Source organism: Heloderma suspectum, chromosome 2 (genome assembly GCF_057233095.1).
Source record: "Heloderma suspectum isolate Gila_16-S chromosome 2, 16-S_ref, whole genome shotgun sequence".
In the NCBI taxonomy this organism is placed as follows: domain Eukaryota; kingdom Metazoa; phylum Chordata; class Lepidosauria; order Squamata; family Helodermatidae; genus Heloderma; species Heloderma suspectum.
In genome coordinates, this window is record NC_139459.1 from 26,450,327 (window position 1) to 26,465,064 (window position 14,738).

At 44.4% G+C, this 14,738-nt stretch overlaps 1 protein-coding gene across 2 annotated transcripts in view; it reads left to right on the plus strand.

The window, feature by feature from the left end:
* Positions 1 to 13,559, plus strand: part of RAI14 (retinoic acid induced 14) — a 157,738-nt gene extending 144,179 nt beyond the window's left edge. The window contains exons 14-19 of one of the 2 annotated variants that reach the window (XM_084833030.1): positions 2,437 to 2,555; positions 3,102 to 4,640; positions 6,426 to 6,575; positions 9,818 to 9,883; positions 11,043 to 11,100; positions 11,894 to 13,559. In XM_084833030.1, coding sequence (XP_084689156.1) covers positions 2,437 to 2,555; positions 3,102 to 4,640; positions 6,426 to 6,575; positions 9,818 to 9,883; positions 11,043 to 11,100; positions 11,894 to 11,970 — 2,009 coding nt within the window. In that variant the 3' untranslated portion in view covers positions 11,971 to 13,559. Of the gene's footprint in view, positions 1 to 2,436; positions 2,556 to 3,101; positions 4,641 to 6,425; positions 6,576 to 9,817; positions 9,884 to 11,042; positions 11,223 to 11,893 lie in introns of both variants that reach the window. The other variant, XM_084833032.1, reaches the window with a different exon arrangement.
* The last annotated feature ends 1,179 nt before the right edge of the window (positions 13,560 to 14,738 follow it).

Genomic DNA, 14,738 nt, shown 5'->3' on the forward strand with positions numbered 1-14,738 from the left:
TGTGGATCCACCGGATCGTTGTTTCATCTAGCCCACTTTGAGCTAGTTTGCTCATCAGGATATCATGGGGCACTTTGTCGAAAGCTTTGCTGAAGTCGAGGTATATTTTATTTATTTATTTAGTTAGTTATTGCATTTATACCCCGCCTTTCTCCCTCTTGCAAGGAACTCAAGGCGGCTTACATTATCCTCCTCCTCACCGTTGTATCCTCACAACAACAACCCTATGAGGTAGGTTGGGCTGAGAGTCTGTGACTGGCCCAAAGTCACCCAGTGAGCTTCCATGGCCAAGTGGGGACTAGAACCCGGATCTCCCGGCTCCCAGTCCGTCACTCTCACCACTACACTACACTGGCTCTTTATTATGTCGACAGCATTCCCACAGTCCACAAGGGAGGTTACTTGATCAAAAAATGAGATCAAATTTGTCTGGCAGGATTTGTTCTTGACAAATCCATGTTGGCTTTGAGTGATCACTGCATTGTTTTCAAGGTGCTTATAGATGGATTGCTTTATCATCTGCTCCAGAATTTTCCCAAAGATTGATGTCAGACTGGCTGGTCTGTAGTTCCCAGGTTCCTCCTTTTTACCCTTTTTGAAGATAGGGACAACATTAGCCCTCCTCCAGTCACCTGGCACTTCACCCGTCCTCCATAATTTCTCAAAGATAATAGACAGTGGCTCTGAGAGTTCTTCTACCAGTTCCTGTATTACTCTAGGGTGCAGTTCATCTGGCCCGGGAGATCTGAACTCATTCAAAGTAATTAGGTGTTCCTTCACCATATGCCTGTCGATCTCAAGCTGCAGTCCTGCCCCTTCAGCCTGTACTTTGCCTTTGCCAGGGGGCTCATAGACCCTCTTTTGGGAGAAGACTGAGCCAAAGTAGGAATTGAGCACTTCTGCCTTTTCTTTGTCATCTGTTATCATTTTGCCAACTTTACTTAATAGCTGAACCACCATTTCTTTCCTCTGCCTTTTACTATGCATGTAGCTGAAGAAAGCTTTTTTGTTGTTTTTAGCATCCCTCGCTAACCTCAGCTCGTTCTCAGCTTTAGCCTTCCTGACGCCATCCTTGCCATTCTGTGCTACCTGCCTGTACTCTTCCTTTGGCCTTCTCTCCACTTCCTATATGTGTCCTTTTTTGCTTTCAGGTCATATCTAAGCTTTTTGTGAAGCCACATTGGCTTCTTCTGTTGTCTTCCACCTTTTCTTCTTGTTGGAATTGTTTGTAATTGTGCCTTGAGAATTTCCTTTTTTAAAAACTCCCACCCATTTTGGACTCCTTTTCTCGTTAGAGTTGCTTGCCATAGGACCTTACTGATCATTGTTCTGAGTTTATTAAAATCAGCTTTCCTAAAATCCAGGGTACACGTTTGACTACACTCGGCTTTTGCTTCCTTTAGAACCATGAACTCAAGTATAACATGGTCGCTTCCTGTAACTGCTACTTTATCCACTATGTCATCTCTCTTGGTTAGGATCAAGTTAAGGAGAGCCAATCCTCTAGTTCCTTCCCCTACTTTCTGTAGGAGGAAGTTATCCGCCACACAAGTCAGGAATTTCCTGGAGGTCATCCTCCTGTATTTCTGTGCAGAGATATGTGTTTTTCGCATACAGTGCAACCCCACCTCCCTTTCTGTTCCTCCTGTTCTTTTTGAACAAGTTATATCCTTCAATTGCTGTATTTCAGTCATGAGAGTCATCCCACCAAGTCTCAGTTACGCTATCAAGTCATAATTTCCCTCCTGTATTAAGAGTTGAAGTTCGTTCTGTTTGTTTCCCATACTCTGGGCATTGGTATATAGACATCGAAGACCATGTGCTTCATGGTCTGGCTTTCTTCCTACATGTTTGTGAAGACTATTATTGGGCGCTATTAGAGCTCTCCGGTGCATGAGCCTTCGTCTGTTGTTATCTGCAACTTTATGTCTCCCTTCCCCGTAGCATTCAGTTTAAAGCCCTCCTGATAAAGTTCTTCATGCTGTGGCCAAATGGTGGCTTTCAAGTTTTACCACAACTGGAGATGGTCTGTCACTCTAGTTTGTTTGTTTGTTTGTTTGTTTGTTTGTTTGTGGTCTCTTAATGAGAGGCATGGATTTCGATTTCATAAGAGCTAAATGCAGTACCATCCAAAAGCACAGACATGTTAGTCTTACACAGCCTTCTGTAACCTGGTGTTGTCCATGTGAACAGCATGCTGGGTGGGGATGATGGGATTTATAGCACAGCACATCTAGAGGGGCATCATTGTGGGAAAGACTGGTCTAATGTATAAGATAAACTTGTATTCTATTTTGCCAAAAGAGGCTAGCCAGTAAAAGTATTGTCTTGCCTTCTCTCAATTTGCCTAACATGAGTTGGCTGAAAGCAGTAAATACAATGAAGGCTGGAATCATAAATAATCTTATTCTTTCATCTTCCCTTCCCTTTTAAAAGGTGCTGATAGCTTATTGGATGTGAGTTCAGAAACAGACCAGCAAGATCTGCTTTTACTGTTGCAAACAAAAATTGCTTCTTTGACTTTGCATAATAAGAAACTGCAAGAAAAATTACAGGTATGTATTAGAACTGTCCATGGCACAAACAGTGGTGGTACCTTTAGAGAGAGAGAGAGAAACTTCAAATGTCAGAATGGAGAAATACTGAATTTTAGCCTGAAGTGTGACCCATCTGAAGACACAAGATGGGTCTGAAGTGCAGTTTGACCCCATCTCTACCCCATCATCACTATGGCTCGAGCCATCTATGCCACTACCAGAAGTGGTTTCATTTCAGAAGTGCTAATCAGACTGCATTGGGATTGGGTCCTTTTGGGAATATCACCACAGCATGATCCTTATGGTGGGGTGGAACAGTGGCTGGCATCTGGTTGACCAAGGAAGAAAATGGAGTGCTGGATGGTAGACCTCTAGCCTTGACCCAGCAATGCAATTCTTATATTCTAATATTGTGGGGTAAAGTTTTTTTGATGACTGCATCCTTGGGGGGAAAAAATCTAGGTTCCAGTGGTTGACACTTCTTGAGCAGAGGGGGAAGAAATTAATTGTATTCCCAAAGAATCAAATGTGATTGTTTAATACTGCCATCTGCTGTATCTACAGGCAAGAGCACTCAAAATAGAGGACATGGACACCACGCTGGATTCTTCTCAATCTACTCACCTGGAGTTTGATCACTCAACAGACAGGCTAAGCGAGAGCTCAACGGCAGCAGCTCAGGAAATCAGCTCCTCTTCCCTGAGCTTAGCCCAGGCTCAGGAAGAGGCAAGCAATAATGAAGTAAAAATTAAACAGCTGCAGGACAACCTAAAGGAAGTGCAAAAGAGACTGGATAGCTCGGAAGCAAAGAGGCGGCACTTGGAGACCCAGCTTCAGTCTGGAGCAGTAGAAACAGTTCACTTGTTAAACAGCTCAGAGATTTCGGAGAATGGCTCTGACCTTAATCAGAAACTGAAAGAAACCCAAAGCAAGTATGAAGAAGCGATGAAGGAGGTTCTGCACGTCCAAAGGCAGATGAAGTTGGGTCTGGTAGATTCGGAAGGCAAAGAAGCTGACCTGCAGGAGCTCAGAGCGACGTGTGAGGAGGTTGAACTGCTGAAAGATGAGCTGAGGAGAGCCCAAGAAGATGGCGAGAAGCTTAGAGCGAGAGTGAGAGAACTGGAGGAAAAGTTAGGGGAGAGAGAGAGAAACGCGGCCGGCACAATGTCGGCGGAAGAGTGCGAGGAGATGAAAAGTTCTTACTGCTTGGTTATTGAGAATATAAACCAAGAGAAGGCTCTGCTGATTGAGAGGTACAAGGAGGGACAGGAGGAGATCAGAAAGCTGCAAGACAAACTGAAAGGTCAGATGGAGTCGGGGCACAGCAAGGAGACTGCGGAGGTGAGGGATGCAAAGAATAGGATGATAAATGAGCTAAACAAGCAGGTCAATGAGCTTTCTCTGATGTACAAAGAAGCCCAGGTAGAGCTTGAAGACTGCAGGAAGAGGAGCATTCCAGAGGATGCCAATTCAGGGTGCATACCTCTGGAGGAGCATGAGAGGCTGATGGAGGTCACTGCCTTACAGAGAGAGCAAGCGGAGGGTGCACTGTTGGAAATGAAGGCTCAGTATGCAAAGGTCTTAAGCGAAGCAACACAACTCCAAAGCCTGGTTGACTCCCAGAAGAAGAACTCTGTCTCCGTCACTGAGCATCTCCAGGTGGTCACTGCTCTCAGGACCTCGGTGAAGGAAATGGAGGAAGAAATAGCTGAGCTCAAAGAGCAGCTTCTTCACAAGGAAAGTGAGGTGCAGCGCCTTCAGAAGGAACTGTTAGAAGAAGAAGCTGCAGTATGTGAAGCCATGGTGCCCAGAGCGCTGTATGAAGAGCTCCGGTCCACATCGGAAGGCGAAGTCAACTCCTTGTCATCCAGGCTGAAGGACTTGGTGAAAGAGAGGGAGAACTTGTCTGCAGATCTTGCACAGTTGAGGAAGGAAATCTCGCAAATGAAGGGGGAGAAAGAGAGCCTCCAAGCGCTCCTCGAGGCCAAGGAGCAAGAAATCAAAGGACTGCTTCATCAGTACCATCAAGCCCAAGAAGAACTACTTGAAATGAAAAAAGCTTCGGAGAGTTCCTCAAAAATGGAAGAGGACAAAGATAAAAAGGTTGGTGGATCTGATGCCTCAAAACAGGGAGGGCTGATGAGTGTCCTGTAGTCTAGAGCCGGCCCCCAAGGCAATTTCATTCAAGGGCTGGTTAACCAGATCACTTTGCCAGAAACCAAGGTAACTGTGCTATGTTGCTAGCTGCCGCTGGAGCAGTCTGCCACAGGTGGGGATCCTGGGCCAGACCAGACTCCCAGAGCTGTTTTTGTGCCATGGACACAGCTAACAACATAAGCATAGAAACCGTTTCCCACATCCCAGCATGTTTCCGTGCAGCACCCTTGTGTGAACTTGTGGTTGCAGTATCAAGGAGTTTGGAGAACTAGGCCAGCCTTCCCCAACCTGGTGTCCTGCAGATGTGTCGGGCTCTCACTCCCATCATCCTCAGTCAGCATGGTTGATGGTCGGGGACAATTTTTATTTATTACATTTCTATCCCGTCCAATAGCCAAAACTGTCTGGGCGGTTCACAAAAATCAAAACCACGAAGTACAACATAAAACAATATAAAAGCTTAAAACTACAATATAAAGGTACAACCAGAATAAAACCTAACAGCAATGCAGAGATTTAAACTACAGATTTGAACAGCAGAGCTAAAAGACTAGAATGCAGAAATGCTTAAATACTGGGAAAATAAAAAGGTGTTCACTGGGCGTCGAAAGGAGTACAATGTAGGCGCCAGGCAAACCTCTCCAGGCAGCTCATTCCATAGCTGGGGTGCCACAGCAGAAAGGGCCCTCTTCCTGGTCGTCACCCATCAATGTGAGTTGTAGTCCAAAACATCTGGAGGGCAACAGGTTGGGGGTTGGCTGGACTAGGCAGACATTCTCTTAAGCATGTTTAGATGGGAACTGAGCAAAAGCTCCACTGTTCAAATGAAACCCAACATCTGCATATATGCCCAACATGTGGAAAGGGAAGTCATTGGCCCTGACTTCCATGTGTTCAGTGGAGCTTTGGAATGGGGGCTGTAGACATGTAGAATCTCTATAGTATCAGTAACCCCAATGGCTCAAGGTTCCAGGTTAGCTTAGATTGCGCATGTAGGCCTCCTTCTGCTGGATGTGTGGAGGTAGGGAGAAGGAACAGCAGGCACATGAACATCAGGGGCGGGACCAGTGGGTACCATCCAAATTTTGGATATGTACATTGGAGGGCTTTGTCTGAGCATCCTTCAAATAAAGGAGTAAGGGAGGTGAGTCAGAGAGAAGGATGATGCAGCCAGGAATGAATTAATGTAGATCTGGGTTAGCTAGCATTAGTAAGGCGCTATAGTTGCACATAGCTTGGAACAAATGCATGCTAAGCCTATAGGACTGGAGCAGAGGCAGCACAAAATGTGTCGGAGAGGGGCCTTGGGCTTCATAGATTTTTATCAATATGTTCCTTTGGGCAAGAAGGGGAAGGGATATATCCCTTGTGTGAGCATAATGCTTAACCATGGTTAAGAGTTAGCACTGAATATTGAAAACCTGGTTAAAAATGGCCTTTTGAACTATAGGCTGAAGTGTGTGAAACCATGGATTGCATTAGCTATGACTAAGCATTGCATCTGCATCAAGCAGACCATGGTTGAGGCTGCTTTCCCACCTTTACGGCCCCTCTGCTTGCAAGCTGTTGTCATTGGTGTCTCCCTATACATGCCTGTTGGTGGTTTCACTGTTTTGAGATCATTACCAGGGTTAAGGCAACAAACCACACTTAAGGATAACATCTGCTCTGGGCCAAAGCCTCTACCTTGTAATGAAATGTCCCCCCCCCCTTTTTTTCCCCCCTAACCAGATAACAGACATGTCTAAAGAAGTTATCAAATTAAAGGAAGCATTGAACAGTCTCTCCCAGCTGTCTTACTCGACTGGTACACCCAAAAGGCAAAGCCAGCAGCTGGAGGTGTTGCAACAACAAGTCAAGCAGCTACAAAACCAGCTGGCTGTAAGTTTATAGGTTACTTAACTGTGTGAATAAGCAGATGTAGGTATCTTCTAGTCGGGGGCTGAGGTCTTCCATATGGTGAAAATGGATACAGAAATACTCTCTTGAGTCCTTCAGAGAACCAGTAGCAGGCAAGGATCTGTGGGGATGCCTCAGGGAATTGGGGGAATGATCCCGCTAAGATGTAGCTTAGCGTTCCCCAGTCCGGTGCCCTACAACTCCCATCACCTCTAACCATTGGGCATGCTGCTTGGTTCAGATGGCAGTCCAAAGAATCTGGAGGCCACTGCATTGGGGAAAGCTGATACAGCCCTAGTTGTCCATGCATCTATGGGGCCTTGGTGTACTGGAGCAGTGGCGTACCCTCTGCCTTCCACCATGCTGGTCTTGTGTGTATGCGCGTGTGTGCTGGGCAGTGCTGGCTCTAGGCTTTTGAGGGCCCTTGAGCAAAACACCCTAAACGGGACCCCTTCCTCGGTGAGTCTACCTTCCCACCACCATTGTCACCAGTTGCTGCTGCTTCTCTTCCTCTTTCCCATCATTCCTATCACTTCTTGCTTGACAGGCAGGGAAATCAGCCGTGGCATCTATTGCTCCTCCTTCTCACCACCCGCTATGTCTGGGTCAGAGCAAGAGGCAAGTGAACAAACAAGTTGCGATGGGCTAGTTGCAATGTACTTGTTAGTAGGCCCCTGCTGAACTGAGGTCCCCTGGCAGCTGCCCGACCATGCCTACCTTTGACGCTGGCCCTGGTGCTGGGCACTCCCCAGTGACCCTGGATTATATGGATGCCTGACTCAAGTGAACTCCCCACCCACCCCCTTCTTGAGGGGGAAGAATGGCATAAGCCAGATATCCACACAGTCATTAGCCGGGAGTTGACTGGCTTACATACGATGAGATATGTGCTGTGGAAGGAGAGGGTTTGCTGCTCCTCTGCCATGCAAAGGCCTCAGTAACTTATGAAATGGGACAGAGTAATCCAGAATAGTATTGTCCCTGCTGCCTATAGAGTTGTCATAATAGTATCTGCCACCTTTACTAATCAGCAGAGAGATGCACCATGTTTGGCCCCAGCAGAATGGAAACCCTCTTTGCCCATGCAAAATAGCAAGTGACCTTGGTTGCTTTGTCATTCAGGGGTGCTCCCAAGCACCTTGCCCCTGGTTATGGCAGCGGCTGTCACTTGGTAGGCTTGCAGATCTGGGTTCCCTCCTTGGGGTCTTAATGCCTGCCATATTCCACCCCTACTCTGGCCTGGCTCCACATGCTGTAAAGATAAAGTGTGAATGAGAATTAAATGAAGTAGCTGGAGTGATGAATGGACCAGAAGACCGTTTAGTCTTCTGCCCTCCCTATTATCTTTTTGGCACTGGACAAAGACATTCCTTTTAGATAGTTTAGTTTTGCCCAGAGTGCCAGAATGGCTGGTTTGAAATACTTCATACTGCATTTTTGTGGTGATTGTTGTTTCTGTTGTGCACTGTTTTATACTTTTTATCAGGTAACCCACCCAAAGAATTTTGGTTATTGGGCAGACTAAAAATATAATAAGTAACAATGTAACTTGAGTGCTAGTCCACAGTGGACCCAGGTTTCTATGACTGCAGTAGAATGTGGTGTCCTTCCACAGCATTCATGCCAAATACCTTGAGGTTCCCATGTTCTCGGCTTACATAGCACCGGGCAGTGATTTCTGGATTATTTGGAGGCTGTGTGAACATTAGCTGCTTTAGGAGTATCCCGGATTTATCTAAAGCAACAGTCACAGTAGAAGTCTTTAACTGCTGATGTTGACACTTGGGCTTCTTTTTCCACTGCTCTGCACTCCTGCCTGCTGTCCAATTTGGTAGATTAGAGACAAAAATCACACCAAGGGGAGGGCTGCATATGTACTAGACCGTGCTCTAGAGCAGTGGTGTCCAAACTTTTTTGATCGCGCGCGCACCCCTCTCAGTGAAAAAATTTTGAGCACACACCCCTCATTATAAACATGTTTATAAATTATATACATGTACTACTGTACTAATATATTATGTACATTATAAAAAATACACAAAAAATAAAAATTAAACAGGATGAGATAAAGATGAAATAAACAATATATTTTTTTAAAAAATTATTTTATTAGTACAAACCCCCTTTTTGCTCTCACTTAAAAAATTATTATTAATATAATCTGTAAATCCACTTAACTGTGCACATGTCATTGCTATATGCTGATGATCAAGCGAGGGTAGCACTGTCAACTTGCAAGGAGGGAAAGGTGTGCTTGGCCGGGTTCCTGCCTGCGCCAGAGCCAGGAATCCTGGTCGCCAGCCCTGCACCCTGCACAGAGTCCCCATTCCTTGGCCGACGTGGCTTGGCCTGGGCTGTTAACCCTCCCCGCTCTCCTTTGGCAGGATGGGAGAGGAAAGTCCCACTTCCTTCTCAGCTTCGAAAGGAGAGTGGGAAGAGTTAATCTCCTTCCCTCTCTCCCTTGGCAAGATGGAAGCTGAGAGGAAAGTGAAAGGACAGTGGGAAGGGTTAACCTTCCACTTTGCAGAGTGGGAAGGGTTAATCTCCTTCCTGCTTCCCTTCAGCCGCCACCACTGCCGCCACCCTCCTTGCACACAGCGGCAGCTCATAGGAGCAGCAGGAGGCAGGTGGATCGTCTTGCGCACCCCCTGGGGTGCATGCTCCCCAGTGCTTTAGAGAGACAATGTGGTGCAGTGATTAGAGTGTTCTAATCTCTAACTTGGAAGACCCAGGTTCAAATCCCCACTCCGCTATGAATTTCAAAGGTTAATGTTGGGCCAGTCACTCTTTCTGTCAACCTCACCTACTTCACAGGGTTGTTGGGAAGGTAAAATGGGACAGGGGAGTGGGGACCTTGTACACCATCTTGAACTTCTGAGAGGAAAAGTAGGATATAAACGTGGAAAAGAGAGTGGAACTGACCACATTCCACATTAGAATACCTTAGCCTGATATCCCTTGGAAGGGGAAACTTTTCATGAGAGACAGCTGCAGAGTAACACGTCTTTTGTCCGTAATATTTGTGACTTTGGGTGTGCTTGACAGTGCTGCCACCACCAACCCTAATTATGTAGATTCTGAAATGTGAATCGAAGCTACATTCTGGATTACAGTAGCCAGTATCTCCTTGCCGTAAAACTAAACCCATATCCTTTCAAAACGCCAACATATGATAGATTGTGTGTATATTCACCCCGTGACCCAGCTGTCTTTTTTTAAAATAGGAAACAAAGAAGCAACACCAGGATATTGTATCTGTTTACAGGACACATCTGCTCTATGCTGTGCAGGTAAGAAAACATCTTCATAAATTCTCCTTGTAATTGTTTTAGAGCTATTGCATGCGTAAAGAAATTGGTGGATTAAATCTGCATGTTACTAAAACCATAGTTCGGAAATTTAAAAACAACAACATTCTTTTGTTCTGATTATCAGGTGATGCATGCATGTGCCTCAGCAGGTACAGTCTTGGGAGAGGCATTCCCTCCAGGTTCAGAAAAGGGAATGCCTCTTCTAAGGGCAAAGTAAAAGTTTGCTTGATATGTAGCATGTATTAATTCAGTGGTCCAATTTGAGTTTGAATTTGTACCTTTGCAACCCAGTGCCCAAAAATATCTTCATATAGAAACTAACATTATTAACTTGAAGACACACATAGTTACATAGTAGTTTCAAATCTTAAGCCGGTGGTCTTTTTACACTGGTCACACTTTGCCCTCTGACCCCATTGGGTTGCAAAGGTCCAAATTTGAACTCCTAGACCACTGCATTAACAGCATGCAACTATGTGCCTTGTTTTCCCTTAATTACAGGTAGGGCGGTGAATCTGACTCGGAACCTAACATTTAAGGAGTGGGAGGCTTATTTCTTTCCCCACAATCAGAATTAATCTCCTGCCACCCTCCAGTATGGCTGATCCGACCAGGTGCCCTCTAGATGTGTTGGACTCCAACTCCTATCATGCTCAGCCAGCATCACAATGGCCATGCTGGCCGGGAATGATGGGAGTTGAAGTCCAACACATCTGGAGGGCACTGGTTGAGGAAGGCTGACGTAGATAAAAAGTCCCTATTGGCGTCAGTAGGGAATACCTCTTCTAAGATGTGTTCCAGCAACAATTTTGATAAGTACTTTTTATATTTAAAAAATTAGTTAATTGATCATAATTAAGTGTTGCCTAACTATTCGGGGATGCCTCTGTAGTTGACTGAAAATGCTTTTAATCAGTTAAAACTAAACAATCAATTAAAGGTTGTAGCCCTCACTTGTTTATGTGCTAATGAGAGAAAGCATTTTGGCAAACACGTACATGTGAATAGCATTTAAAGTACAGTTTGGAAAAAGGGGTACATCTTTTTAATATAAAATTGCCTTTCAGAAAGAATAAGGATTTAGCGTATTGGTTCTTGCTCAGGCGTTACTAATGGTCCCTCCTCCATTTCTTTCTAGGGCCAAATGGATGAAGATGTCCAGAAAGTGCTTAAACAGATTTTAACGATGTGCAAAAGTCAGTCGCAGAAAAAAAGTGAAACCCTTTTCGTTGATCCCTGATTGTGCTGCTGTAGAGTTTGAGACTCGCCTTAAAAATGAGATTTGATTGGCAACCCCCCATGTGGGGAACTGTCACAGGTCTCTGCCACACTTCTTTGTTTCTCTGTCTTATGAGCTAGTGCATTGTCATGTCTTCCCTTGCCCCGATTGAAGTCCCCGAGTGCTATTTTTGTGTCTTACACACAAATGCACAATACTCCAGAAATTGAAGTTTAAATCAGGGGTGGCCTAGGACTGACCTACAGTATTAGAAAGTGGCTCATTGTGCTTCCTTGGGTTATAAAGAGAAGTCCTTGCATCCATTGCTGCATTCTGGATTTGAATAGCTGCACCATTTGGAGGTGGGAGCAGAGATGAATTATCCAGTTCCTGGTTATTAATGCGGGGAAAGCAACCTTCTATATGTTTTAAGTCACTCAGATGTCAGGTATAATTATAGATGCAATGTCTGATTCTAAAACTTTTTGGCCTTGTTAACTGAAAGGAGAAAAAAAGCCAGTTTCCTTAGGCAAGGTCGCTACTTGGCTAAAGCCAGCTGCAGTATGTGTGTGGGTTTTTAAAACTATATATATTTACCAAGTCACGTATGGACTACAAGAACACCAGACCAGTGATATGTACTAACTAGATAACGTAAAGTGTAGCCATGTACTAATGCAGGTCAATGAATTTTGAACACAGCTAACTCTGCTACAACCTCAGTTTCTTTATCAAGCAGTAGGTCAAGCTTTCTATGCAAATTCTTGCAGTGCTGTTGGCCGTGGAGCTCAGGAGGAAGAAACCCAGTGTTCCGAATGACAAACAAGGGATCCGAATGAACTCATGATGTTTACAGTGAGCACTGTTGTCTCACAGTTCCGAACCTCACTTTTGTAAAAGATCTTCTCTACAATATATTTTTACTGGCCCTTAAATTTACAAATGTTTTTTGTAACTAAAGCCATTTACTATGTAGTATTCCTTTTCTTTTTACAGTAAACTTTAACAACAAACAGTTTGGGCAGTTGCCTTTTTTCCCTCTTTCTCGCTTAGCCCAGGTCTGTGGTTGGAAAATGTAATGGAAATATCCCACTTCCATTTTAAAAAGGCTATATTAAAACAGAACTGTCCATACATTGTTGAATAAGAGAGGATGATTAAGTGTTCATTCTACTTCTTTTTTGTTTTGCCAAACATTGTAACAACTGAAGCACAGATAAGCCTTGTGTTTTGTTTCTAAGGGCTGTTTGCTACATTAAAATTTATGTGATATAGGAATGATCCTACAAATTGCTTCTGTGCCTAAAAGTCATTTAGCAGGAACATCAAATACTTGTAATTCCAAACGTGATCTATGCCCAGGTGTGGACAGAGACTCAGGAGGTGCCCAGCAGTACTGGTCTCTCTTTGGGGGCAGGGGGAAGAGTAATGCGTGTGATCCTATTTCACTTGCTGTTTTTTATAACACTCTTAACTACTACTGAAATTACCATTTCAAACTAGTGTAAGCGTTACAGCATCTCCCAAAGTCATGGGAATTGTAGCTTTCAGAGGGTGCTGTGAGTTCTTTTGTTGGAGAACTTCACATAATAAAACTAGAATTCCCAAGATTCCATTGCTGAGCTCCGTGACAGTTTTCAAGATCAGTTTAAACTTCTAGCATAGATCCAGCATTTGCAGGAGCACTCCTATATTTCAAAAACCTAATGGGGGAAACCACGTTTGAGAATCAGGGAGCCTCCCTTATAGCCTTGAAATAGAATTGGAAATACCACAGGCTCAGGACACCAGCTGTCCGGGTGTCAGAAAACCCCAGAAGCCTAAACAACTTATATTGTACCTAAAGGGAATAACCATTTGATTGGTGTGTGTATGTTCAACGTATGGCATGGTTTTACTCCTATTGGTGCGGGGGCTACTTCTGCTGCAGAGATTTCTAGAGCTCTGTAATAAGTGAAGCCTATAGACAGTAATTTCTCAGTGCCTCAGGGCTACCAAATTCACCATGCACTAAATAGCAGCCCATTTTCTTACAGTGGCCAAAACCTAAATAGATTTAGGAGCCTACAATCTGCTGGGCCTTAGGTTTTTGTTTTGTTTACTAATGCCTATTAGTTTTGGACAATGTTTCATAATTCAACACTTTTTTTAAATGCTCCAAAGAAATGTGAACACTTTGCTGTGGCACTTACAAAAACAAACAAACAAACAAACAAAAATAACAAATCTAAAGGCTGCCAAGTATAAAACTTGAGGAACCGTTTTGTAGGTTGCCTGATTAAAAAACTTTGGCTTTCTACCTTGTTTTGTTATGTGTATTTATTACAATTATCATTGTGAAACATTGGAAATTGTACACTATAGCATAGTGATCGTCCTTGTATGTAATTTTACAAAAAGTTTCCTTATTCAGCAAATAAACATTCTTTTTTTTAATCTGCCCTTTTATTTGTGTGGGTTTTTTTGGTCTAATAGTTTTATATTGGGCACAGTTGGGAATCCAAAGGGAAAACTCCTCTAGGAACATGAATCTGCTCAGATATAAAGATGATCCCTAGAGGCCCTTCTTTGGGGCCTCCTCCACACCCCTTTAGAAGTAGGCCAGATGCCATGGCGGATATTTGGGCAAATGCTGCAGTCCCAGAAGGGCCCATAGCCAAGCTACTGCCACCAGTGGTCCCCGTAATGGCACCAAGCGAAGCTCCGTGCACGTGTGACATACCTTAACCTACCTGGCACCACCATCTTAATTACACATGCCATGCTTCCAAGATACAACACACTGGGGGCAGCAAAATTAAGAAGGCAGCACAGGTAAATTCAGCCACATAGGCTCAGAACTCAGTGCCAGGCTACCTCTGGTGGTGGCCCTGAGCAGCACTCTGGGCCCACATGCCTGTATTTGCCGGCGTGACCACCTTAATTACACCTGCCCAGCCCCATTCGCATGTTAGGAGCAGCTGTCCAGGGCCCCCCAAAACCTGGAGCCAGGCCTGTTCAGAGGTTAGGTGGGTGGCAACCTGAGAGGGCCTCCCCAGTTTTTGGGACCCTGACTAGAATGCTGCACCCTAGGGAAGGTTTTCTGGCACTGACTGTTGTAGACCTTTTAGATGCTGTTAACGACTTGACACACTTTGACTACTATGTGTTTATTGTATTGTTGTGCTTTTAATTATTGCTAGCTGCTGAGTGCTCCGAGGGTCTTTGGGGAAGAAGAAAAAGATAGGAAATGTCCAAAAACGATAAATGAGAGCTTGGGGGTGCAGAGGACAGCTTGATCCACCTGAAGACAAAACACGTTAAGAGAGTTTGGTCACCTTGCTAGGCTGAGCAATGAATCAGGCCCAAGGAAGGAAGAACGATTGGGAGGGGGTCTATATGCCTTCAAGGTGGCATTTGTTTTTCAGAGCAAATGCAACAACCTAACACTCGAAACTGCAATATGGTTCGCTGATCTTTAAAAAAAAAAAGAACAGAAAAAGGAGACACTATCATTCATTTTGCCAACCTAAATAGTTGCCTTCTGCTGTTAGTTATTTTTACTGGTCCGGAGGCTGAGCGTTCAATTACTGTACCACGCAAGTGTAGGAGTGCTGACAGTCCTTTTGTGTGAGG